General features: G+C 39.2%; 1 protein-coding gene across 4 annotated transcripts in view; it reads left to right on the forward strand.

The window, feature by feature from the left end:
* Positions 1-27,983, forward strand: part of LOC124796450 (KICSTOR complex protein kaptin-like) — a 112,189-nt gene that overhangs the window by 34,295 nt on the left and 49,911 nt on the right. For all 4 annotated transcript variants that reach the window (XM_047260661.1, XM_047260663.1, XM_047260664.1 and 1 more), the window contains 2 exons: positions 3,246-3,328; positions 3,443-3,622. In XM_047260661.1, the coding sequence (XP_047116617.1) occupies positions 3,246-3,328; positions 3,443-3,622 (263 nt within the window). The remainder of the gene's footprint in view (positions 1-3,245; positions 3,329-3,442; positions 3,623-27,983) is intronic.

Raw genomic sequence — 27,983 nt, forward strand, 5'->3', positions numbered from 1 at the left:
GATATTTTACAGAAGTAACTACTACCATTGTTTGTTCCGCTATCATATAATCATATAATCATACAATAAAGGATCCTTCTTTCTATGTATCCGCAATACATTACATTTGTCTATGTTAGGGGTCAGTTGCCACTCCCTGCACCAAGTGCCTATCCGCTGCAGATCTTCCTGCATTTCGCTGCAATTTTCTAATGCTGCAACTTCTCTGTATACTACAGCATCATCCCCGAAAAGCCGTATGGAACTTCTGACACTATCTACTAGGTCATTTATATATATATTGTGAAAAGCAATGGTCCCAAAACACTCCCCTGTGGCACGCCAGAGGTTACTTTAATGTCTGTAGACGTCTCTCCATTGAGAACAACATGGTGTGTTCTGTTTCCTAAAAACTCTTCGGTCTGATATTCCATTGGCTCTTACTTTGTTTATCAGGCAACAGTGTGGAACTGTATCGAATGCCTTTCGAAAGTCAAGGAAAATAGCATCTACCTGGGAGCCTGTATCTAATATTTTCCGGGTCTCATGAACAAATAAAGCAAGTTGGGTCTCACACGATCGCTGTTTCCAGAATTCATGTTGATTCCTACAGAGTAGATTCTGGGTTTCCAGAAATGACATGATACGCAAGCAAAAAACATGTTCTAAAATTCTACAACAGATTGATGTAAGAGATATAGGTCTATAGTTTTGCGTATCTGCTCCGACCCTTCTTGAAGACTGGGACTACCTGTGCTCTTTTCCAATCATTTGGAACCTTCCGTTCCTCTAGAGACTTGCGGTACACGGCTGTTGGAAGGGGGGCAAGTTCTTTCACATACTCTGTGTAGAAACAAATTGGTACCCCATCAGGTCCAGTGGACTTTCCTCTGCTAAGTGATTTCAGTTGCTTTTCTATTCCTTGGACACTTATTTCGATGTCAGCCATTTTTTTGTTTGTGCGAGGATTTAGAGAAGGAACTGCAGTGCAGTCTTCCTCTGTGAAATTGCTTTGGAAAAAGGTGTTTAGTATTTCATCTTTAGGTGTGTCATCCTCTGTTTCAATGCCATCATCATCCCAGAGTGTCTGGTTATGCTGTTTCGAGCCACTTACTGATTTAAGGTAAGACCAGAACTTCCTGGGATTTTCTGTCAAGTCAGTACATAGAATTTTACTTTTGAATTCACTGAACACTTCATGCATAGCCCTCCTTACGCTAACTTTGACACCCTTTAGCTTCTGTTCGTCTGAGAGGTTTTGGCTGCGTTTAAACTTGCAGTGAAGCTCTCTTTGCTTTCGCAGTAGTTTCCTAACTTTGTTGTTGAACCACGGTGGGTTTTTCCCGTCCCTCACAGCTTTACTCGGCATGTACCTGTCTAAAACGCATTTTACGATTGCCTTGAACTTTTTCCATAAACACTCAACATTGTCAGTGTCGGAACAGAAATTTTCATTTTGATCAGTTAGGTAGTCTGAAATCTGCCTTCTATTACTCTTGCTAAACAGATAAACCTTCCTCCCTTTTTTTATATTCCTATTTACTTCCTTATTCAGGGATGCTGCAACAGCCTTATGATCACTGATTCCCTGTTCTGCGTTTACAGAGTCGAAAAGTTCGGGTCTGTTTGTTATCTATAGGTCCAAGATGGTACCTCCACGAGTCAGCCATGTCACAATGTGTGGCCCCTCCTGCCAGAGGTTTGAGTCCTCCCTCGGGCATGGGTGTGTGTGTTGTTCTTAGCATAAGTTAGTTAAAGTAGTGTGTAAGTCTAGGGACAAGTGACCTCAGCAGTTTGGCCCCTTAGAAACTCACACACACCGGCTTTGCTTCATGGTAAGACTGACAGAACAAGATGTGTGAACCAATCAATGAATGAACAAACTGCTGCTGTTCTTGCCTCTGGAGCTGTAATACTACTGATTATTTATGATACTATTTGCGATGATCATGATTTTCAAAGTGAATCAGGTTGCAGCCTGCTTATGGCAGCCTGGAGCAACATTGCAAAGTCAGAACACTTTACGATAAATCTCATGAAACACACAAACACTATATTTATCTTTCTTAATAAACCCAACAGAAATAAATACAGTGATACAATTAATTTCTCCATGTAAACATGTAAGGGGAGAAAAAAACACTGTGCACAAATCAGGTACTGCTGCTGCTGTCAGCTGCCTTTTTCTATGTCTGGAACTTGAAGTGTCTGTCTGCCAGGCATTTTCATGTACTGTAGTGTACTCACTAATTATTTTGACACTATGAATTTGTCTTATTTTATTATTATTAAGGGTTTTCTTAGTTGCTACTTACAACTGCATTAAAGTATAATGTTACATATTTTTTTCATTGTAGACTTTATCTAAATGCTAAGCGAATAAATTGTCTCACTTTTTCCATTAGATTATTTATCTTTGCGCACTGCTTCAACAGTTGCTACAGTAACCCTTAACTGTTATTAACAAACCATTGGTGGCTTTGAAACCATTCACAATTAAAATTCTAGCTAATTTTATATTTATGGTGCTACGCTACAAAGAACACCCATAGTGACTGAGAGAGAAAAATGCAGTTAATTTGCATCCGGTGATACTGTTTTCTGACCTATTGTATTTTAACAGATCATTCTCTGTAACTTAGTTGACTGTAATAAACACACGCATAGAAAGAGAGAGATAGAGATTTATTGTAATGTTGTACGATGGGCTGCATTCCAGTAACAATGAATTAAAATTTTTCAGTTATGATTTCTGGTGGGAGCAAGCAGTGGAAGAGGAGTTAAAAACGTTGCCAGTAATTACTGTTATGTTCCATTTTGTCATATAGAACTGCCTACAGTACATTTTTAGAGAATCAATTAATTTCATGTGCCCATCTTTGTGTACTTATAATTTTCATAACTTGTGTTTTTATACATGCTTGTGAATCTTCAGCTGATCAGTAACTGAAATCAAGCTATATAGTTAAATTATGAGCAAGGTGGTACAGTGGTTAGCACACTGGACTCGCATTTGGGAGGATGATGGTTCAAACTCACGTCCGGCCATCCTGATTTAGGTTTTCCATGATTTCCCTAAACTGCTTCAGGAATGTGCTGGGATAGTTTCTTTAAAATGACATGGCCAATTTCCTTCCTCATCTTTCCCTAATCTGAGCTTGTGCTCTGTCTCTAATGACTTCATTGTCGACAGGATGTTCAACACTAATCTCCTCCTCCTGTAATTAAATTGGTATGAACTATAAGTAATTCATTCTCTGTTTCAGGTGGAGCAGAAATCATATCTATAGATTCATTCAACAAGAGCACATCAGGTGATGATTTTGTTATAGGAATAACAATTATAAAGGTATGATATCGTATATTTCTCAGTTGACATGAAGCCATCAACACCTTGTCATAGGATAGTTTCATGGTTAATTGTTACATTTTGTGTAATATGTTTGTTGTTTCTGCATTATAGGCAAGCAGTGAAAGCAATACTGAAACATATCTAAATATTTATTCTGAATGGGAGCCTAACTCAGAATTCAACCTAGAGAGTGTTGCTCAAAACTGTTTAATGTTGGAGCTGGATTTTATACCATATCAACTGTATCATTCGTATATCCTGGTAAATGAAAATAATGAGAACACTAAAGAGGTACTTAAATAGTTTTGTTAGATTGTAGCTTAATTAGGAAATGATGTTTAAACCAAACACAGTACAAAAAAGTACGGGTGCAAGTGGCAAGAGCATGCACCACCTCCTCCCTCCCCCCCCCTCCCCCCCCCCTCCCCCGCCGCCCCCCCCCCCCCCCCACACACACACACACACACACACACACAGTAGAGTTACTTCACGAGTCTCCTTGTATGTATGCAGCAGTCATTCCAATTGATGAAAATGTATGCCACTTCAAGTTTCACCTCTGCAAAGCTTAATTTCATGCGCAAGACAAGCATACATTTTCAGTAATATTTCTGCAAGTTTAGTACATGAAATTGAATTATACAGCATGTATATGTTTGTTTTTTTAACCTAGGGAACAGTGATGAGCTGTAGAAGCAACAAAATAAGGTAAGAAACCCCTTTCCAGCACTAAAAAATCATAAGCCAAAATTTTAGTCAGCAGAAGATGTTTTTTATTATTTGATTACTGAAATTTTGTCTTTGTGTTTCTAGTTACTAAGATAAATGCCGAGGCTGAAAAAACCATTGTAAATTTAGGCCAGGTGGGTGGCGAGACCCAAGGATATGTTGTAATGCCAGTTCCCATGTGTGGAGTTCTGAGAAATTGGTGTTGGGGGGAGAATCCTATGGCAAATGTGATGAAACAGGCATCAAGCTCATGAGTGTCATGTGGTAGAAAATGTTCTGCAACAGGATATTATATGTTGTCAGTATACACCATCTGTCTATGCACTTTCATCCTAAATGAGAACTTGGTGGTAGTCACAACAATGCAGAAGGCCAAAAAGGGTTTCCATAACAACTGGGCCATGACGTGTGTCATTTCACAGGTGGCTCTCACTTTCGTAGTATATGTTTCGCCAATTGCAGGGCTGGTACAGGGGTGCATAGGACAATTTTCATCCTAACTAGTAACTTGGTGGTAGTCACACCAAAGTAGAAGGGCATGCTGTTCAGAAAGTTACAAACCTCGTTGTCGGAGCTGAATCACTTTCCGGCCAAATGTTCTTTTAACCTAGGGAACAGGTGATAGTCACTGGGTGCCAAGTCAGGATATAGAGTGGGTGGGTGATTATGTTGCACTGAAACTGTTGCAGGAGAGCAACAGTCTGCCGAGCGATGTGTGGATGAGTGTTGTCATGGAGAATGTGTACGCCCTTGCTCAACATTCCTCTTCTCCAGTTCTGAATTGCCCGTTTGAAATTTCAGAGTCTCACAGTACCTGTCAGTGTTGATTGTGGTCCCAGCGATTCAGCTCCGACGAGGTGAAAGAAGAGGTTCATAACTTTATGAACAGCATGGAGGCGAGCTGGTATGACATGGGCATACAAAAACTGCCACAGCATCTACAAAAATACATTGACAGAAATGGTGATTATGTTGAAAAATAGCTAAATGTTCAAGCTGTAAACTGATGTAAACCATTCTAGAAATAAACAGGTCTATGTACTTATAAAAAAATAGGACACCTTACTTTTGGGACTACCCTCATATGATGAACAACAAAATGTTATACCCAAATTTGTAAATAACATTGGCCACATAAAATCAAACAGAAATCTGTGCCAGTACTAGAAAAGATACAGGAGTGAGATATTGGTTAATAATAGGTGGTACTGATAAATAAAAGAATGAGCTAGCACATAAGGATGTAAACAGATGACAGTTTGGACAAGATAACGTGGCAGCAAAGACTGACAAGAGGGTTACTTGAGAAGGTATAATGGCCGCAACAACTAAAATACAAACAAAAATAATCAGTTTTTGAAAATGCAATATAATTGGATAGATGGCACCAAACAGCAAAAGGAGAGAACACATTTAAAAGTTACAGACATGTGTAGGCTGTCAGACACAGTGGCTCCTCCTTCTGGCAGAAGGGTTGAAGGGGAAGGAAGACAGATAAAGGAAAAGGATTAGCAAGGTTTCAGAAATGGGGAGAATTACAGATAAGTCGCCCAGAACTCTGTGTCAGGGTAGACTTACTGGCAAAACATATACTACCAAAGGGAGAACCACCCACGAAATGACACAGCTCATGTCCCAATTGTTATGTAAATACCTTTTGGCCTTCTGCATTGTTGTGACTGAGTTTGATGAGATTTGAAAAACTGAGAGCTTAAAGATGAAAGATAGGGCAATAAACAAGTCACAGATTACTGATAAATCATTGTGCAGGAATTAATAAAAGTGGAAAGTTAAGTGCATTGTACATGGTAGACAGGTGCAAGGAAGTCAGAAAATAAAATATATAGAAATCTGAAAGGGGACAAAGAAGAGAAATAGTTCATGAAAAGAAATGCTGAGGCTGAAGAAATTAGCATAAATTTAAGACAGTGCTGTAACACTGGTTCCCACCTATGGAGTTTGAGAAACTGGTGCCAGGGAAAAGAATCCTCTGGCATGTGTGGTGGAACAGGCACTGAGGTCACGACTTTCATGTTTTAGAGCGTACTCTGTAACAGGATGTTGTGTGTTGCTAGTCATACCAATATAGACTGCCAGACAGTGTTTACATAACAACCAGTAGATAACATTTGTCATCTCAGAGATGGCTTTCTCTTTGATGTATATGTATTGCCAGTTATAGGGCTGGTATAGGTAGTGTTGGGAGAGTGGATAGGACAAATCTTACAGCAGAGATGATAACAGAGTTAGGAGCCATTGGGCAGGGAAAAGGGTGCAGAGTGGGTGTAAGATCTGAGCAAGATGTTAAGATATTGCCACGATTTGTTGGGGGGGGGGGAGGGGGGGTAAAGATATGCTTGATGTTCAGAATGGACTTCATTTCAGGGCATGATTTTAGGAAGCAGCTGATTAATACATTCAAGACCAGGATAGTACTGAGTGAGAAGAAGTTTACTCCTAAGTTTTTTTTTATTATTATTATTTTATTATTTTTAAAGGCATCAGCAGTACCAGGGTTGGATGTGATGGCCTGGGAAATCTACTTTTCAACTAGTCTGATGGGTTAATTACATCGACCAAACATATGTCTGCCTTAGGTCAGCAACACCTGCCCATATAGTACATGAACTGCCCTCCTATATTAAAGACACCAACCATTTCATAGATCATCGAAATCTATGCACATCCCACTCCCACTGCACACCTTCCTTTTCACCATTGCTGCCACCTCCCTCTATACCAACATTCCCCATGTACATGGTCTGTCTGTTGCTGAACATAATATCAACCGGTGCCCACCTTTGTCATCCTTCCTGCTCACTTTAATTAACTTTATTCTCACAAAGATTAGTGGCATGACAGTGGGAGCCACAGTGGCTGCTTCCTATACCAACCTTTTTATGGGTTGCTTGGAGGGGGCTTTTCTGGGATCCATATGCCTTCAACCCCTGCTTTGGTTTATTTTGTGTTAATGACAACTGTGTCATGTGGACTGATGGTGAGGCTAACCTGCTAAAAGTTTTGGATCTCTTAGTACATTCCTCCTATTCCAAATCCCATGCCACTTTCCCTGATCTTGGCCTCATCCTCACTGAGGGCCAACTACACACAGTTCTGTTCACATAAATCTACTAAAACATCAGAACTTACATTTTGATAGCCGCCACCCTTTCCACATCAGTTGTTCCCTCCCGTACAGCCTTGGCTTTCAAGGCAAATGTGTTTGTTCTGATGCAGATTCTTTATGGCAATACACTACCATTCTTACCTCAGGCTGCCACGAACATGACTACCCCACCAGCCTAGTTCAAAAGCAGATTTCTTGAATCATTACATCCAATCCTGGTACTGCTGATCTGTCCAAAAAACATCTTAAGATTGCACCTCTTGCCACTCAGTACAGATGTTACAGGGTGAGTGTTCAATGGAGCTAAGCCATTAAGTCGGTTCTCCTTCAGTGTCGACCTCAGCCATGTCTTTGTACACCGCAATGTTGAGAAAAATTCTTTCTGCTGTAGCAGCAGATGCAGGGAGACAAGCAAATATTTTGTACAGCATGTGTAAAGTAGGGTAGTCAGCTCTAAGACAGACAGACAATGCATGCCTAACAGAATCACAGTCATTAATGGCATTTATACTCGTTTGCTTGTATTGAAGAATCTCTCCCATTAAGTCTCTTTTTAATCACAAAGAGTGATTCTTCTTTGAAGAACAGTAGTTAAGTCAAGCACTGATTCATTTTATGTCTCAGATCATTATTGTCATGTTTCAGTAGTCGTGAGGGCAAAAGTATGTTGAATTTTAAATGGTAAAGCTACATAGGAAAGTACAAATACTCGATAACTCGGTTCAGTCGAGTTGACTGATGAAAGAAACAAATGAATAGTGTGCGGTCTGACTGGCGGGGGTGGTGCGGGTGGCAGTGTGGGGCCCCCCAAGGGCGGGGAGGGGGGGGGGGGGCACGCGACCGCATGCCCCCCATATGTATCCGCCACTTGTCACACCAAATGCCAGCTTTGAGAGCTAAAATTCAGTGAACCTTCCCCCACATCTATGAGAACCAAGAAAGCTATTCTGACTACAATCACACATTCACTTTCAGTCAACCACACATTCATTCATTACAGAATTAACCACGATTAAGTTATGGATGAAGGGTAACGTAGGGTGCTGATATGAAACAAAAGGAAATAAAATCAGTAAAGTTGGTTCTGTACACAACTGTTCTTCCAGACATGGCTATATCATAAGCAGATAGCATAAAAGCAATCTGCTGAACTAGGTGAAGCCATCCAGAATGAGATTTTCACTCTCCAGCGGAGTGTTCGCTGATATGAAACTTACTGGCAGATTAAAACTGTTCGCAGGAGAGCTTCTGTAAAGTTTGGAAGGTAGAAGATGAGGTACTTGCAGAAGTAAAGCTGTGAGGATGGGGCGTGAGTCGGCTTGGGTAGCTCAGTTGGTAGAGCACTTGCCAGCGAAAGGCAAAGGTCCCGAGTTCGAGTCTCGGTCCGGCACACAGTTTTAATCTGCCAGGAAGTTTCTTAGGTGAAGCCATGTTAATCATTATAAATGACAGGTTCATGAAAGGTGGCTAAGCAGATGCCATTCATTACTCCAATGCCAGGAAGAAAACCTGTACCGGATCTGTTATTATCATAGGATATCAGAGTGTAGCCACCCTGATCCACTGATGAGGACCCAAGTCAGAACCTCAAAACTTTTCATTATTACTTTAACTGTACAAATACTATCAAACACAAAAAAATGTTAGAACCAGAATGATTATAAAATGTATACAGGAAATATTCCCCAAAGAAAATTTTTTCTTGCCCTCACTTGGGCCATACATAATCTACAAACATTACTAATTTCATAATTTTACAAAACAATTCAATCGTCATTCTCACAAAAAGGAATATACTAGATGTCCCAGTTCAAAACCGAGAGTCATGGGTCCCACTAACAAAATATAATTTCCTATGTAAGATCAAAAGCTAATATTTTAACTGGGTACAAGAGGGTAGAAACTACATGTTGCATCAGAGCTGCATGTCTGCATACACTAGCATTGTCACTGTAAAAGACATATTAATAGGCATGGTAAATCATGCTGAAGTCTCATTGTAACATAGAAGACAAATAAACAAAAATCAATCATTACAAAAGATAATGTTTTCATCATAGGAGAACCAACAACTGTTAAGTACTTTAGAAAATGCATTTTATCCACCAGCTGTTTTATTTAACCTATACACCATCTAGTGGTTTCAATCACATATCATCACTGGATGCAAGGTAAAACAGATTAGTTAAAAACTTATTCCATTTTTCTTTTAAGTTGATACAACAAGCTTTACAGTGAAAACACTCAAACAACTGTCATCCTGTGTTGAAGGTTTATAAACAAAACCAGTAGATGACATATAGGTTAAATAAGACAGCTTATTGTTAAAGTGCATTTTCGTAGGTACAAAAGGTTTGACATATTTTACACTAATATACAGGATGGTCAGAAACAGTCTGAAAAGCTTGCAAGGGTATGTGGTGCTGAGAAATAATTGTTAAGAAAAAATTCGATACATTGCACCATTTGTGATTTAATTAGCATTGAAATTAGCCTATCAGGACTTAGTGCGTGCAAATCACAGCAGCCTACCAGAGATGGTGTTTGCAAAAGTGTTCTTGTTTGGTTTCCTAAACTGAAGAAGAGATCCTTGCTGTCATCTAATGTCCAGTTTTTGTATCACTCTCTTGTTCAGTTTGAGAAAACCAAACGAAGAACACTTTTGACATCACCGCGTGTGGCAGGTTGCTTGAATTTAGGTATGCAATGTCATGATTGGCTAACTTCCATGCTAACTAAACTGGGAATAGCACAACATAGCAGTTTTTTTCCTACAATTATTTCTCATCACAATCTATGTTGCATCATCCTTATAATCTTTTCAGACTGAATCTGACCATCCTGTAAAGTTCAACATGGTACTAATTATGTTATGGTTGTGTTCAAAAGCACACTAACAATCAATGTGTTTGTGTCTATAAACATTGTCTCGTGTCACTGTACAGAAATCTGTTGACACAATGAACATGCTCTTCTAAGAATGAATGGTGTGACAAAACTCTATTTACGGAACTTAACATAAAATTACCATTAAACGTGTGTGCACAGAAACATAGCACTCATTTGTATGAAATTACAGAAAAAAATCACATGAAAACCGATAATCACGCAAATGATAAAAGTTTCATCTGAAAATAAAAATGTTACAATTCCTACAGCCATTCTGAGACATAACACACTTTATGTTGTAGTCTCTTAACATCACAACATATTTCATAGGAGTATAACAGAATTGTGATAGAGAGGGTTATTGACCAGACTCATCTGGTTTTATCTAATCATGGAAACTGGGAACACGATCATGCAGAGAATGGAAAACAACATGAAAAAATGAGTTTCACGCAGTATGTCTCATTAGCCTCATAGAAAGTCACTCCCAGGCCACATGAGACTGAAAGCATTCTTTTATTAACCACACCTCACTGTCTTTTCTTGATGTTATTTCATTAATTACTGATCAAAAAAAGTGCTCAGTCTTGCAATTTATTGTGGACCACCCTCTATTTTCACCAATAAGATTGTCGCTATAATAACATTTTTTGTCTCGACCACAATATTTTATTGACTTTATTACACCTTACATGTTTCGGAATTGCACCATTTCCAAAGGGTCTACAAAAAATTTATATCTGTGGGAAACATGTGATAACATACAAAATAGTGATTGTTAAAAAATGCTTCAAATCAAATAAGCTTGCTGTCTGATCCTAATGACCATCCTGGATGCACTGAACGTCTTTGGCCTGGCATACATTGGGATGACTTTATGTGCCAAACAGCATTTTTTTAAGTTTATTCTCATTCATGAAATGTATTTTCAGTTGTAAATGTGGACAACCTTCAGTTGTATAATTGAACAAAGACACTGAAAATTTGTGCCAGATCAGCACTTAAACTCGGATTTCCCACTTGTCAAGAGCAGTCATCTAAACTGCTTTGGCTAATCAAGCACGCTTCATCGCAAGACTCAAACTTCCATATGTCACCATCCATGTGCCTAAAATCTGCACTCATACATTCTTTGTGTATATTTTTGTACAAGGGAGACAGTTTAATTCAAAGTTTCTTGCCTTGTATTGACAGATAAATTAAGTATTGCAGTTTGTGCATGTCTGAAGGAATGGGCCCTGCAGTGACTAGCTGTTATGAAACACATGAAATGCATTCACAGTTGCAAATATGGACAGCCGTTAGCTCTGTAATGGAATGATGACATTGAAAATTTGTGGTGGAGCCAGACTTGAATTTGAATTTCTCGCTTGTCGCGAGTGGTCGCCTTAACCACTTTCGTTATATGCGCATGCTTCATGTCCAGACCCAAACTTCCAAACGGCATTGTCCATGTATCTACTGCGTGCACTTGTCCATTCATTATGTGTATTCCCGTACAGTGGGAAATCTGAGTTTGAGTCCCCGTCCAGCACAAATTTTCAGTGTCATCATTCCATTATACAGCTGAAGGTTATCCATATTTGTAACTGCAAATACATTTCATGTTTTTCCTAACAGCTGTAGTCACTACAGCACATGGTTCTTCGGATATATATGCACTGCAACTTCGTATTTATCCACTGATACCAGGCAAACAACTTTCAGTTAAAATGTCTCCCTTGTACAGGAGTATACATAATGGATGTAGAAGTCCAGCTGTAAAAACATGGATGATATCATTTGGAAGTTTGGGTCTGTCCATGAAGCTGTTACTACTGAACAACACTAAAAGTGGCACAGAAAAAGTGTAAGGGATAACTTCGCTTCAGTTGCTGTGACTCTTCTTGGTATGTCATTACTTGACACATCTTTTACTCTCGGATCTATGAACACTCAGAACAAACTGCATATATAAACTAATAAACTGCATAATAAAAAGTCTGCAACTAACATAAGCATAGTAACATGCACCTGGCTGTAGGTTGTCAGAGTACCTTTCTTTCCTTGATGTATGTTCTTTTCCCTTGTTGATACTTTCTCAATAGATGTGGGTCAGCTAATATCCCTCAAGTCTCTCCTCATTGCTCCATGGGTTAATTCCATTTCTTGATTCCTACTTAGCTACTTATCTTTTGGTGCTGCAGTCACTGTGCTCTTCCCAGGGTCCCATCACAAAAGGACACTCTTAACTAAAGTGCTATAGAGAAAATACAATTAGTAGTTACAAATTTTCAGTCTTGTTATCCTCTGATCCACCTCTGCACTGGCAGGAAATTCATTGCTCCATGTACCTACTCTGCTCACCTCTGCATACATTTATGGGAACTCATCTAAATAATCACCACATTGTTCCTTGTTCTGCTGGCACTTAAAATCAATAAAACCCCTTCTTCACATCTGTAAGTCATAACTCACTTCAGGTATCCTTCTTTTTACTTCAGCAAAATCATCTTCTTCACAACTCAAATGAAGAAAAAAAACACAATAAGAACATTCCATTATTCACAAGATGTCTCAGACATCAAGACAAACTAGTATTCAGCATAACTTTCCAGCATCTCATTATACGACAGTGGTCAAGGCATCAATTGATTGTAGATGATATATCTATCAGATTCTGTCTCATCAGGCTTTTCCCAAAATTTCTTGACGTTTGATACATGATATATACCATGAGATCTGATACGCGAAGTGCCTCCTCATTAGCCACTCTCAGCAGATCAGAAATTGCCCACTATATATAGGGTGTCCCAGCTATCTTGTCCACCCAAAATATCTCTGGAACAATAACAGCTATTGGAAAACGACTTTCACCGGTATCAATGTAGGGCTGGGGCCCATGAATGTACATATCTGGAAACATTCTAAAACGACAGCATATGTTTTTTAACACAAACTTATGTTTTTTAAATGGACCTCCTATTATATTTTTTCTTCAGCAATCCATAGCATGACAAAGCACATACACAATGGCATTGATTGCATCGCAATATTCCCATTACATCACAAGATATTGAGACGCGAAGTTGACGCTTGAAACATCCGACATGCGCTGCCAGCGCATGTCCTGAGGCTCAGGCGTGAACCCCATGCTGCCCGTAATCGCGATGTGATTGACATGTGTAATCACACTTCCATACTTATCAAGAGGTCCGAAACGAATAATACGGTCTGCTGCCATCAGATCTCATAAGCACATAATGGTTTCCCTCTTGCACGTTTTACATATCTACGTACACAATATGAACCAGTACCGATCGGTGTACACCCGTCAGGTTGTCTTATTTATCCTGCATACCCAAAATAAGGTTTATCTAATGCGTTATATGGCCCATTGTGCCTGTCGCGCAGGGCCTGGCTCTACCTAGTCAAGTGTCCAATGTAGTTCTCACTACTGCCACAGTTACCACTTCGCCTTGTTTATGATTTGCGACCCATGCAAACTCCTGTACTCCACCACCCTCCGAGCATCCCATTTGTTGTTGCTTTGGCATGCAGTACACCGCTTGCCAGTGTAGTCGTGCAGCAGAGTAATCTAGTGACGGCATGGAGGTAGTACACATTGTGAATAAACGTTGTGTTGTGGAACTTATACTGTACAGTATAATGTACACACATGAAGATATGGTAGAAATGCTGCTGATCTATGGAGAATGTACGTTGACGGGAAATACGTTATGAGATTGCTAGTTTGTAGATAGTACTGTTAGCGAACATTATGATTATTAAGTTAATTTGTCTGTTTTCTACCCTACTCTGCATAACTGTACTGTACCCTGTTGTAGGTGGACGAAATGCTGTTCAGGCAGAACAACTGTACAGAAGACAATTCCCTGGCAAGTCATCGCCTTCGCGCCAGATGTTTGGTCGTCTCACATCTCATCTACGTGAAACGGGAAGCTTAAATCCAAGACCTCGACATCATCCTAGAACACGCACAGAACGTGCTGAAGTTGCTGTGCTCGCTACCATAGCTGTGAATCCTCAAATCAGCACACGTCAAATTGAACGTGAAGTTGGTTTGTTGAGATCAAGTGCACAGCGTATTCTTAAACGTCAGAAATTTCATCCTTACCATGTTCATTTACACCAGGATCTTCATGGAAATGACTTCCGCAATAGGGTAACATTTTGTTGGCAGGCTCAGCAAAAACTTCTGACTAATCCAAATTTTTTTGCAGATGTTCTCTTTACCGACGAGGCATCATTCTCCAACAAAGGAATTGTCAATATGAGGAATATGCGTTATTGGTCCGCAGACAATCCAAAACGGCTCCGTCAGGTAGAGCATCAACGTCCGTGGAAAGTTAATGCTTGGTGTGGGATTATTGGAGATACCATTATCGGACCTTTCTTTATAAATGGCATCCAAAATGGCAGACAATACTCCAGATTTATACGACACAATCTTCCTGTTCTCTTGGACACTGTACCTCTGAACCGGAGAATGGTCATGTGGTATCAGCATGACGGATGCCCTGCACATAATGCCTTACGAGCACGACGACTTCTGAACCGTAAGTTCCCTGGTAGGTGGATTGGATGAGGTGGCCCAGTTAGGTGGCCTGCCCGATCTCCGGACCTTACACTGCTGGATTATTTTCTTTGGGGAGCAGTGAAGGATGCTGTTTACGAACATGAACCAACAACACCAGAGAACATGAAGCAACGCATTATTGATGCTTGTACAGCCATCAAAGAGGAAACAGTAGCACGAAGTAGGGCATCCTTCATCCGCAGAGTGACCCTATGTATACAAGCCAATGGGCATCACTTTGAGCATGAGATGTGAACGCTATGTTTAGTATGTAGTGCTGGTATCACAGTGGAAGTTTCTACAAAGGGCCATTTTACCCAGTGATGTTAAGAAACATTTGTTTGCAACAATTTGTCATTTAACACATTTGATAAACATAACATTGATAATTATGTGATAATAAAAGTAATTGGTAAGACATGTTTACATTCATCATCTATGTCCTACCTGAACTTCCCAAATCAAAACATTTTTACCTAAACAATGGTAAAACTTTTAGTCCACTTGCTCGTTTCACTAAACCATCAACATGAATTTTACTATTACGAGTGAATTATTAACTGTCACTTGCGCTAGATCTACAGTAAAGTAAAGTTTTAACGTTGAACGGCATTACCTTTTTAGTAACGGATTAACGATAAGCGAAGTTAACTTTGTGACTAACGTTGCGGTACACAGATATGTTACAGAACCGCATCACCCCTAGCCTATGGGATAAATACCTACTGGAATGTACGATGTTAATGCAGGATGGCAGCAGACCGTATTATTCGTTTCGGACCTCTTGATAAGTATGGAAGTGTGATTACGCATGTCAATCACATCGCGATTACGGGCAGCATGGGGTTCACGCCTGACCCTCAGGACGTGCGCTAGCAGCGCATATCGGGTGTTTGAAGCGTCAACTTCGCGTCTCAATATCTCAGGATGTAATGGGAATATTGCGATGCAATCAACGCCATTGTGTATGTGCTTTGTCATTCTATGGATTGCTGAAGAAAAAATATAGGAGGTCCATTTAAAAAACATAAGTTTATGTTAAAAAACACATATGCTTTTGTTTTAGAATGTTTCCAGATATGTACATTCATGGGCCCCAGCCCTACATTGATACCGGTGAAAGTCGTTTTCCAATAGCTGTTATTGTTCCAGAGATATTTTGGGTGGACAAGATAGCTGGGACACCCTGTATATTAAGCCTGTGAGTACCAAGAGTTTCTGCCTGAAACCACAGATTCATTAATTTTTTCCTTGAAGTACCAATGCTTGTAGCATGAAACCACTAATGCTGTTGAAAACTGTCACCTAGCGATGCACTGAGGCATTTCTATGAATGTACTGCATTGTAGTCGTCACTTATAATGTTCAAAGCAGCAGTCGACACGGAGACTGTGCTACAGGATTGGAGGAGATTGTAACTTCCCTTTTTTTATAGTGTTTTAAAATGAAACTTCTGTGACAGTATATAGTGCCAAATTTATTAAATTTTAGGCCCATTTTCACTTATTATTTAGGAATATAACTTGTTTTTGAGACATGGGATCGTGTTTAGGAAAAATGTGAATCTGCTTTCAAATAATGACATGAAATGATAGGTGGTTGAAAACTATGTTCTAGTGGGTTCAAAGTGAAACTGTCTCCTTAAAACATTTGATTTTTTACAATCGTACTGACCAACTAGGATCACATTAACAACTTCAGTTCCTCTTCTTCCTTTGTTGTTGTTTCCTATTTTTCCAGTATTCCCTCATATTCTCCCCATGAAGTTTCTTCCTTTCTTCTGTCCATGTTGTTCCTGATTTTTTTATTTCTTCTGCTTTGAAAGCCTTCCAAATTTAGTATTTTATTTTTAAAACGGTTTCTTTCTACTATTTCTGATTCTTTGATGTTGTTTCTTTCTGTATCTTTCCTTACTTCTGTAATCCATGCTATTGTTGATTTCTTCTTCCTGAAATAGAGGAGTATTTGTTTTGCTAGTCTATTTCCATCCATCCGGTAGAGGTGTCTGAAAAAGGTTAATCTTCGTTTGGCCATTACTTCAGATATTTTCTCTATATTTTTGTAGATCCCTCATTGCTTCTTATTTTCCAACCATCTGCAGTTTCTATTGCACCCATTATTTTTCTAATAATCCTTCTTTCCAGTACCTCTAGTCTGCCCATCTTATAGTTCATCATTACCCATTCAGATCCATATAAGCATTCTGGTTGTACCACTGTGGTGTAGTGTTTTAGTTTTGCTTTGCTAGATATGCACTTCTTGTTGTAAATATTTTTGGTCAAACCATACGCTCTTTCCATTTTGTTAATTCTTACATCTATTGCAGATTTTTCTAGTCCATTCTGTTCTATAGTCTCTCCAAGATATTTAAATTGATTTATGTGTTCTATTTTACCTATTTGTGTTTCTATGAATTTCGGTGCATTTTTTATATTTGTCATGAATTTTGTTTCTTCAGCTGAAATTTTGAGACCAGTTCTGTTTGCTATTTTTTCCAGAAGGTTTATCTGAATTACTGCTTGTGTCAGGTTTTCTAAAAGTATTGCAAAATCATCCGCAAAAGCCAAGCAGCTTACCTTGATTCCATTTGTTTTCCTTCCCAGAGTTATTGGTTCAATTTTGTGATTTTTTAGCTCCGAATTCCAGATGCTTACAATTTTTTCTAGAACACAATTAAACAGTAAAGGTGATAAACCATCACCTAATCTAAAACCAGTTTTTATTTCAAATGGCTGAGATTCTTCTCCCATAAATTTGAATGTAGATATTGTATCTGTTAGTGTTTCACAAATTATATTTGCTAATTTTGATTTAACAGCAAATTCTCTAATCACCTTATCTATTGTTTCTCTGTCTATACAATCAAATGCTTTCTTGAAATCAATAAATGACACTATTATTGGTTTGCTGGTTAACATTCTATGGTGAATTATTGACTTTAAGTAAAAAATTCGTTCTGCGCAGGATCTTCCCTTTCGAAAACCACCCTTATATTCTCCCAGTTGTTTATCTAAAGTATCTACCACTCTGTTCAGGAGAATTTTTGATGATATTTTGTATGCCACTGACAGAAGTGACATTCCTCTGTAATTTTTGACATTTTGTTTGTCTCCCTTTTAATGTAGTGGGTGGATTAATGCTGTTTTTTTGGAATATTTTCAGTTTTCCAAATGTTCTCAAGAAGCAGTTGTACATCCTTTATGATTTTTGGTTCTGCCCACTTCAATAATTCTGCTGTAATGGAGTCTTCACCACTTGCTTTATTGTTTTAAGTGTTTTGATGGCTTCATGAGTTTTTAACTCTGTTGGTGGGAAATATTCCTCTAGATTTTGAGGTCTCACTGGTAATTCTAATTTATCTGTTGGAACTGGACAGTTTAACAGCTTTTCAAAAAATTTTGCTAAAATTTCACAATTTTCTTTGTTATTTAATCCCATTTGATTGTTTATTTTTTGTGTATTTCTTTTTATATTCCTTGGTTACTGTGATAATAAATATTAACTGTATGAAAAATTTTAAAATTATGTTGCAAAGTGAAACCACCTTCATACAACTGAGTCTTTACGTTTTGCTGATTTCTTTTAATATTCATTGCTTAGTAAAATAATAAATGCTAATTTTGTGAAGAATTTAAAATTAGCTTTAATCAAAACCCTATTCCCTACTGTCAAATGTATATGATGAAGTGCTCCCTTCTGATTAGCTTTACATCTCTCAGCAGCTCTTCATATTTGTTACATTGCCATCTGTACTATTACAGCATGTCTGTCTCTCTCTGTGGATGGGAAATGAACCTCTTCCCTATTCTTATCAGCTGACCACTTGTTCTTCAAAACTGAGATGCGTGTCTGGGATATCTTCTTGGAAATCTTCCAAGAAGATATCCCAGTTCCTGTGCTTTGTGTGTCATTACAAATGAATTATCCTCACAAGTGCCTTCATTATCCTTGCTGGAGGATTTGATACAGCATGGTAATGAGAAACATATACTGTGATACTCTTCCTCTGTCATAAAAAAAGCTTGCCATCTGAGTGATTTGAACAGAGGACCACTGTCTAATTCAGCCTTGTCTTCTTCCCTTACACCTCTCAGAAAGCTCTCTGCAAACCCCTTACACACCGTCTTTGCACTAGCAGTCTGAAAGGTGCAAAGGTTACATATTGTTTAGTCAGTTCAACAATAACTAACACAAACTAATAACTTTGTCTTGCCCTCAGGATGGGCTGAACAGCCCAGTAGCAGCAAGTTCTGACAGCTTCACCAGAATAATCAGAAATACCGGTCTTCTGTGCATTACAGTGACTAATATTGCATGTTGACAGGACTTGCAGTTTGCCATAACTTTCCAGATTCTTCCCTCCACGTTGTCGAAAAAATAGACTCTCTTAACCTGCCAGAGCATTCCTTTGCACCAGAATGTACATAGCCTTTCCCTGATACGTACACAATTGTTAATCGAAGCTAAGATACAGTGACCAGTGCACCAAGTGGTCATGTGTCAGTTTGGAAGTCGTCAAACACTGCAGCAGTTTATGGTCACAGTACACCTTTATGCCCCCTACCAAACAAGAAGAAAATACAGAAGGTATCCGGGGCAATGGAGAACTCTATCTCTCTCAAAATCAGGATGTTCCAGTATGGGGGCATTGATTAAGCTTCCTTCAGTGCTACAAACTAACACTATGCTTCTTAGTTCCAGTCCCAATCTGTGTTCTTTCTCATTAGATGACAGAGCCACAGGGTAGATACAGTCACCTTGATGAATCTTTTGTAATAATTTACAAGTCTTAAAAAGGCACAAACCTGTTGCTTAGTTTTTTGGTGCTGCATAATTTCTTGTGCCTTAGAGCTACTCCAGATCTGGATGAATCTCTTCTGGTGAAAGCACTTCCCCAATGCATTTGCTCCCTTTACGCCCAGGTTCTGATTTTACAAGGTTCACAGTTACTCCATGATCTTTGAACGCTTGCAGCAAACGGTTTAGGATCTTATTGTGCTCTTTGCCATGCTTTATGACAGAGGAAGAGTATCACAGTATCTGTTTCTCATTACCATGCTGTATCAAATCCTCCAGCAAGGATAATGAAGGCACTTGTGAGGATAATTCATTTGTAATGACACACACAACACAGGAACTGGGATATCTTCTTGGAAGATTTCCAAGAAGATATCCCAGACACGCATCTCAGTTTTGAAGAACAAGTGGTCAGCTGATAAGAATAGGGAAGAGGTTCATATGAGGTTATCTTCTTACATAGTTCTGCAGGAATCACTGTGTTTAAATCTCTTAACGAAGGCAGTTGATGACACTTTCAGTCCAAAAGGTAGATTTTTAAACTGGTAGCAACACTCAAAACATAGAAATGTGGTGTATTGGTGACACTCTGGTTTCATCTCCACTTGCCATTAACTTGTGCACAAATCTACTGAGGTGAGTGTCTTCATATCATGAAAATGTAACAGTTCTTCGAAAGTTTATGGATGATCTGTTTCTGGCTCTATAATCGTATTAATATTATATGAGTCAAGTACCAAGCGTATTGACCCAGCTTTCTGTGGTACACATACTAACAGATTGTTGTAGGATCTGGAAGTTTCAACAATAACCCAAATTTCTTCTTCACTGTGCTCCTTATACTTCAAGGGAATTGAGCAATGTTGCATAAAGAACTTTTGGTGTGGTCCAGGCATGTCTGAAAACACTTCACATTGTGATACCAAAATATCTCAAGCTGCTCTCTTTCTTCAGTTATCTCAAGCTGTCCTGATTCATCATCTCCTACTCTGTTCAAGTCTGATTTCCCATTATTTGTATTGCCTCGGACATGTTCTGTTTGTGACACATCAACAAAACCCACCGAATAGTTATTTTCATGAAACTAAAAGCCAAAATAAATAAATAAACAAACAGTTGTTTTCTATGACACTCTTTTCTACACAATTATCGAAATACAATTTGAATGCCTTTCTCTGAGGTTGTGGCACAGCTAGTTTCATACCATCATTTATCATCATTTTATAATGATTTATAAAATCCAGCCTCAGGATCATAATCCAGAAATTCACCCACATTGTTTGTGATTGGCACACAAAATCAGTTCTTGCTTGTCTCTTGACTTCCACTGCTTTTCCCGTTACTGCTACTCTAATGCTCATCTTCTGCATTGGCAATTCAGTCCATGCTTTCTCCTGCAGAAAGTCCTCACAAACACTATTACTTATCATGGACACCTGACTACTGTTGTCAAGAATACAACAGATTTCCTTACTACTCATACTCTCAAGTGCAGGATAACCTGAATCTTCAAGTCATCTTCCTCTCTTAATAGTACTTCCCGTAAATCTTTTGAAACTAATCTACAATGACACAGGTAGCTGCTGCTTATGTACACCATTACCAGGTCCACATTCCTCCCATCAGTTCCTTTCATTACTGCTTTCATTGGCACTTGGCCATTATTTCTGGGACCAGCTGTCTGCAATTCTACAATTTCCAGTGGCATGTCACACTTCTCTTCTCTCTCGTAGCTCCCAAAGTGACATGTATTGTTGTAGTGTTCTCTAAGAGACCAGCAGTCTCTCCTGTAAACATGGTTCAGTGTGTTATCAGTAATATTCGACTGATGCCAAGGACAATCTCTCAGTCCCACTGAAGGATAGTCTGAAGTCAAAATATTTCGTGCTTGCTATACCAGCACTTGCACCTCGTTGGCTTGGTCATAGGCCACTTTTTGTATGAGATGTCGGAATGCCCTTACATCATTCATGCATGTCCCAGATATGACTGTTTCATGTTGGAGATGATCAGGCAGCTTGATCAAGCATATCCTCACTAGCTCTGCTGGATAATACAGCGAATCAAGGTATTGGTTTTTGCTTTATCATTTGGATTGAACTACTAGAATGTGACTCACTATACACCTCCATCAAGAGAATACTCATTTTTACCAGGTTCTGGGTACTTTTAGACTAGAACTCAGATAGAAATGACTTCTGAAATATTGGTACAACTTACAGTCTCATATGATTAAGCACATTCGGAGACCGCCTCATGTGTAAATGTCCACAGGCGAATTTCATCTTCAAAGGAAGGGTCCATGGGCAATGCTTTTTCAATTTGATCTTGCTACATTCGTAGATGTGGTCAGTTGTGGGATCGGGGAATAAGGAGTACTTGTCAACCAAGATGAAGTAACATCAGGTGTCAGTGTAGATTTATCTCAGTCTCATTCTGTTTGAATTGCGACAGTAGCTGGACTTCTGCATTGCCACCTACAGTGATGGGATAAGGACGATCAGAGTCCTTATCTGTACAAAGAGAAAGTCACTCAGTGGCAGTGCCTGGCAACTCCAGCTTATCCCAAACTTTTACTGCCTCCCCTCTTCCTTGCTTTAATGCCCTCTTCATGCTGCTAAACTTGTTGAAACAAATTCCATAGCAATTCAGTCTGCTTTCTAGTAATTTCACTTACAACTTCGCATAGTTGGGTTTAGTCAAGCTGCGCAGCTCTGTTTGTTTCACAAAACCAACTCTCATTCTCTCTCTCTTCAGCTGGTTTCTGCTTGGCTTCCCCACATCTACAACCCTTTTGCCAATTTCTTCATGCCACTGATTCATTTTCCTAAATCTGATCTGACTTTACTTTTCTTCTGATTAATTTCTTTGGTAGTGCCTGTGTTTTTGGCAGTATACACTTTTAACTTCGTGTTTTGTGCCTCAGTCCTTTCCCCTGTCTTCTCCTCTAAAACATTACTCTGCCCTCCCATTCTCTTTTGTACCTTCTCTAATCCAGTACTGTGCTCTTCCATTCTCTTTCCTATGTTCTTTAATCCGGTACTCCATGGTTGGAATTACAGCATAATTAGATTCTGGAATATGCTGAAGTCAAACATGGCCATAATAGATGAGTCTGCTCTCAACACTGTTCTTCACCTTGCATATTCATGGACCTTGCCCTGCACCTGACCAGTCAGGCCATTCATGAGGGTGATCTCCCTTTGTACTGGTCCTCAAGAGCCTTGTTCCTTGCAGTCGTTAGGCTTATGTCTTCCAACCCAGCATCAATTAACTGTGTTTTGTCCAGTGACAAAACAGTCTCATCCAGCAAAAACATCTGCCCAATGCTCTAACAGGCACAAGACAGAATTGCATGACTCCTGCAAGATAAATTTTACAGATTAGACACTTCACTAAATTTAACAGCTAATAAGAAGATCTGCATGAAAAAAAAAAAAAAAAAAAACAGTCCAGGGAAGGTGTCACTAGATCACTAGACAAGGGAGGCCTGTAGTTCTTTCGATTAGATTTAATTTTACACATCAATGCTATTTATTTTCTGATTCTGTTTGGTTCAGAACTTTAGTTTGTTGAAAATATAGGATATATCTTTCACCAAATGTAATGTACAGGGTGACAATTATTTAACTATATGAAAAAAAGATGTAAATTAGTAACAAACTACGGCATGCACACACTTTATTCAACATGTAAACATTACTACAGATATTCGGATTCAGGTTATGACATGTTCAGTATGCCTGCCATCATTGGCAATGATGTGGTGCAGACGAATACCGAAATTATGCATGACTCGCTGAAGTGTCGGAACATCATTCCTGTTGATGGCCTCTTGAATGGCTGTTTTCAGCTCAGCAATGGTTTTGGGATTATTGCTATACGCCTTGTGTTTAATATAGCCCCACAAAAAGGTGTAGCATGTGTTCATATCTGGAGAATATGGCAGCCAATCAAGGCCCATGCCAGTGGCCTCTGGGTACCCAGTGCCAGAATGCAGTCCCCAAAGTGCTCCTCCAGGACATCAATCTCCTGCTTCATTGGGGTCGAACTCTGTCTTGCATGAATCAGATCTTGTCAAAATCAGGGTCACTTTGGATAATGGAGATGAAATCATCTTCCAACATACCATTTGGCATTCACCATGCCAACAAGGAATATCACCCCGATTATTCTGTGACTGGACATCGCACCCCACACAGTCACCCGTTGAGGGTGAAGAGACTTCTCGATCACAAAATGCGGATTCTCAGTCCTCCAAATGTGCCAATTTTGCTTATTGATGAACTCATCCATATGAAAGTGGGCTTCATTGCTAAACTAAACCATACATGCACATACCAATTCCCATTATGCCCTCGAGCAACTGTACTGTTTGAATATCCTACCACAAACTGTTCAGAAGTTATGGTGATTTTATTCCATATAGTTCAATAATTGCCACCCTGTACTGTATGAAGCTACTGTGCTTTTTATCAGGAGCAGGAAATGGCACTTTTTTGTGGTACATTCCACTAAATGCAGTGTCGTTTCAAGTCTGTAAGAAAATATAATGAGATATGGCCCAGTGTTTTATCCGTAACACAGTACAGAATTTGAGTAAATGTCTTTAGCACAACTGATAATGGAATGAATTTCATTGGTAATTTAAAATGAAACTATCAGAGGAGATATAAGGAAGTGGTGGACTGCATGTACGCAGAAGAGCTAGCAAATTATACTCCATGAAAAAGGACATTTATTAACATGAGGAATTCTCTCCTCAAATTTTAGTACCGTAGTCTGCTAATGAAACAAAAATCATCTTAGTATCTTCTGCCTCCATAGTTGACTTTTCAGTGCTGCAGAATACCATGTGAGGGGCTCAGGTTTGGTTGATGGCTGGGTTGGTTATTTTCTCCACTTGGGGACTGTGTGTTGTGTTGTCTTCATGATAATTTCATCCTCTTCGACACGCAAGTCCCTGAAATGTCATCAACTAAAAAGGCTTGCATCGGGAGACCAGTCTACCTGACGGACGGTTCTAGCCACATGCACATTTCATTGTATCCCATGATTGCTGATGGGGATTGATTTCTTAGCAAACTCTCTGAACATATTCTGTCAGCTAAGGATCGTGTGATCAGAAGGATAGGACATGCTTGCTCTTATGAGTGCATTAAAAATCAAGTACTTACTACAGCTGGGAAAGGGAGTCAGTAGAAGATAAATTTACTAATCAAAGAAAATCCTAGGAATTCCTACAAATTGTGTGCTGCTGCCATCAAACCTGGCTATAGTCCGCAACAGCGTTAATGGCCTGTCGCCGCGTCGCGCAGCTTCCAAGGAGTGCTGCGTTGTCAACTCGGCGCTGGGCGAATTGACGGCAGCTATGCTATGGACAGCTGCTTTAGCCGATGTTTGACCTGTCTCGTTACTGTCAGGTTCACGGTGCTCTACTCCCCGTTCCATGATAAATTTATTAAACCTAATAACTGCAACATACACATAACAGAATGGAATGTATATTCAATCTTTCCCAGTCATAACTACACTACGAAATAGTGATACATATTCTCTCCTTGCAGAATGGATTCTATAACAAAATGCACCTTACAGAAAGATTACGCCTTCTGTTCCTCTTGCTTTATAAATAAAAAGACGAAGGAATCAAATCTAAAATACCCACCTCAGTCCCCAGGATGAGCAGCATTTTAATCTATGTTATATCGTAGACAGAATAGAAAGAGAAGTAAAATAAACAAAGTTGTTTGAATGGCCATTATCCGCGGCAAGTATATAAATAATCATTTTTTGAATGAAATGCCTTTTCTAGCTGCAATCTGTTTTATTAATCCAGATGCATTCCACATTTTATTTTAAGTCATTATCAGTGGATATCATCTGAAATAGTACACTGTGGCTATTAATTGCCGTCGTTGTAGATTTAAGAAGAGTTCACGCCCTTATTTTTGCAAATAATCATAAGTAATAATTTATTTATGCAAAAATAAGGGCATAAACTGTTTTCAAATCTACATGACGGCATATAATAGCTACAGTGTACTACATCAGATGATATCCACCGATGATGCCTTAAAATAAAATTCTGAACGCGTCTGGATTAATAAAACAGATTGCAGCATGAAAAGGCGCTTAATTTAAAGAAAAAAACGAAGTAAAATAAAATTGTCATTACAGAATAGATATTCCACTGAACTACTTTCTACGGCACAGACAACTTGAGAAGAAAGTAAATGTTCATGATAACTACAGAGTAAGTTTACATTCCATTCACATACCCTTTTACTCGGAGCTTTCATTGTCACTGCCTTCGGAATTGGAGTCGCCACATGTGAGAGCTAGACTGACAATTAACGAATCCATTATTTCGTCTCTGACAACTTCTTTCTGGTAATCTTCTTCTTGCAGTTTGTGAGACACATGCAAGCTTTCCAATCAGCAATGGTGATTTTCTCTATTACTTCATGGGTGAGTCTTCCAGTGTTGGCTATTTTAAATGTAGTATTTTTGTCTGACACATATTTCTTTACCTGTCCCCACACCAGTTCAATGGGGTTTTAGTGGCAATGATAAGGAGGTACTCATATCACTCTGTGCCCATGTTGCTTAGCTATGGAGTCAATTTTGTAGTTTTTAACGCTGGTCTTTGACATCTTCACCAGTTACAAAAGCTCTGCCCTTGTTTGTGTTTCACAGTGCGTTACATTATTATTTCGCAACCAAGAAACAATATCACTTTTCCTTGTTCTTGTAGTGGGAGGCCTGTTGAGAACAATAGAGTGATAGCTTGCATTGTCTATAACAATGACAGAGTCTGGATGCAAATAAGGCAACAGCTGATTCTGAGACCATTCTCAAAATGTTTCTCCACTCATTTCGGTATGGTAGTCAGATGTGGTTTTCGATTTTGATTTGAAAATAAGTTTACTTTCAGGCACAAACCCAGTAGCAGCAGAACCAGCATGACATATTATAAGAAGCCCTCCTTTTCCCACTGAAACTTTCAAACCACCTTGTCCATCTGTTGTTTACCAAATAAAATTTCTAGTATGGTTTTGATTTACCCAAGTCTCATCCAAGTAATAGACAGTTGACATTCCGTTTGATCTGGTGTCATGCTTTTTTCTTAGAAACGTAATCCTAGCAGCAGCAATTTCATTACGCTCCATTAAAAATTTGTGCCCATCATTGGACTTTACATATTTAAATCCGATGTACTTCAACATTCTTTGCATTGATCTTGCACTTCCATCAAACCCAGTAGCTTCGTGCATAACAGTGAACAATTTCGCTGATTTCATAAAATTCGAAAACCTTGCGACGTAACACATTTTGATCGAAGTCATTGATTCCTGTTACCCTCTTTGGAATGTTGTTTCTTCCCTGGAGACCGAAACACCACATTGCCAACTGCCTGCTCTGACAGCTTCGCCTCCTGTATAACTCGCCTGACAGTTCATACACCAATATTGCCACAGGCTGCTGCAGTGTGTTCCTGCTCCTTGGCAACCTCGCAGATCAGCTCACCTGAAACTGATTCACGCATGAAGAAAGAGTACACTCTAAAAATAAGTCTCTTGCCTGTTTGTGAAACACTTGACCACGTTTAGGTGTTTCAGCCATTACGACAAAACTCAGAGAAGACCCTGTATACAACAGAAATCAGCCAACCACACTTTTCCGCACGTAAAACACGATAGAACTCTGAAATATGACGGAGCTTCAGACAGCACGAGGCGCGGAAACCGAATGGGCACTCATTCTGTTGCGAAGTATAGTGGCCACTCATTATGCTCGAGAAAAATCTGCAGAGCGCAATGGAGAAATCCTAACATGGGTTGATAGTAAAAGTGAGTCACTCTTTCAAAAACTATGTTGAAAACCAATAAAATCTGTACACAAAAAATTTAGGTACATAATTCCCTCAATAACTGAAGTTAATTACTGTACAGATTACCTACATTATAAACTGAATTGTCTAACCAGAATCCCAACCAAAATGTTTTATCCTATGTTTGCTTGGAAGCAGCATATGCTATTAACCACACTGTCAGACCACAACTAAGAGATCACAAAGCTTTCTAAAACTTCCCAAAAACTGTGACCTGGTGCAACATCCTCGAGTGGGGATAGCAGGTGACCAGTTATCATGAAAAATGACACTGCTGCACCAAACACTTCACCCAGTTGGATGGATGCTAAAAAAATTCCAGGTGTTATCAGTTTACTGTAAGAATTTTGAGCGAAAGCTGGGTGGAAAATGCCACAGTTGACATGCTGGTTGTGTAAACCAGTGTGTAAACTGTGGCATGTGAAATGAACATTGAAAAAAGAGTGCAACAAAATGATGTCTCTGCCAATCACACCACAAGCCACCTTTGAAAGCTACAATTCAGCAGACCTTCCCCCGCTTCTATGAGAACCAAGAAAGCTACTCTGCCTCTATAATGACACATTCAGTTTCAAACAAACACCATTTATTCATCACAGACCTAACGACGATTACGTTATGACTGAAGGATAACATA

Source organism: Schistocerca piceifrons, chromosome 4, assembly GCF_021461385.2.
Source record: "Schistocerca piceifrons isolate TAMUIC-IGC-003096 chromosome 4, iqSchPice1.1, whole genome shotgun sequence".
NCBI lineage: Eukaryota > Metazoa > Arthropoda > Insecta > Orthoptera > Acrididae > Schistocerca > Schistocerca piceifrons.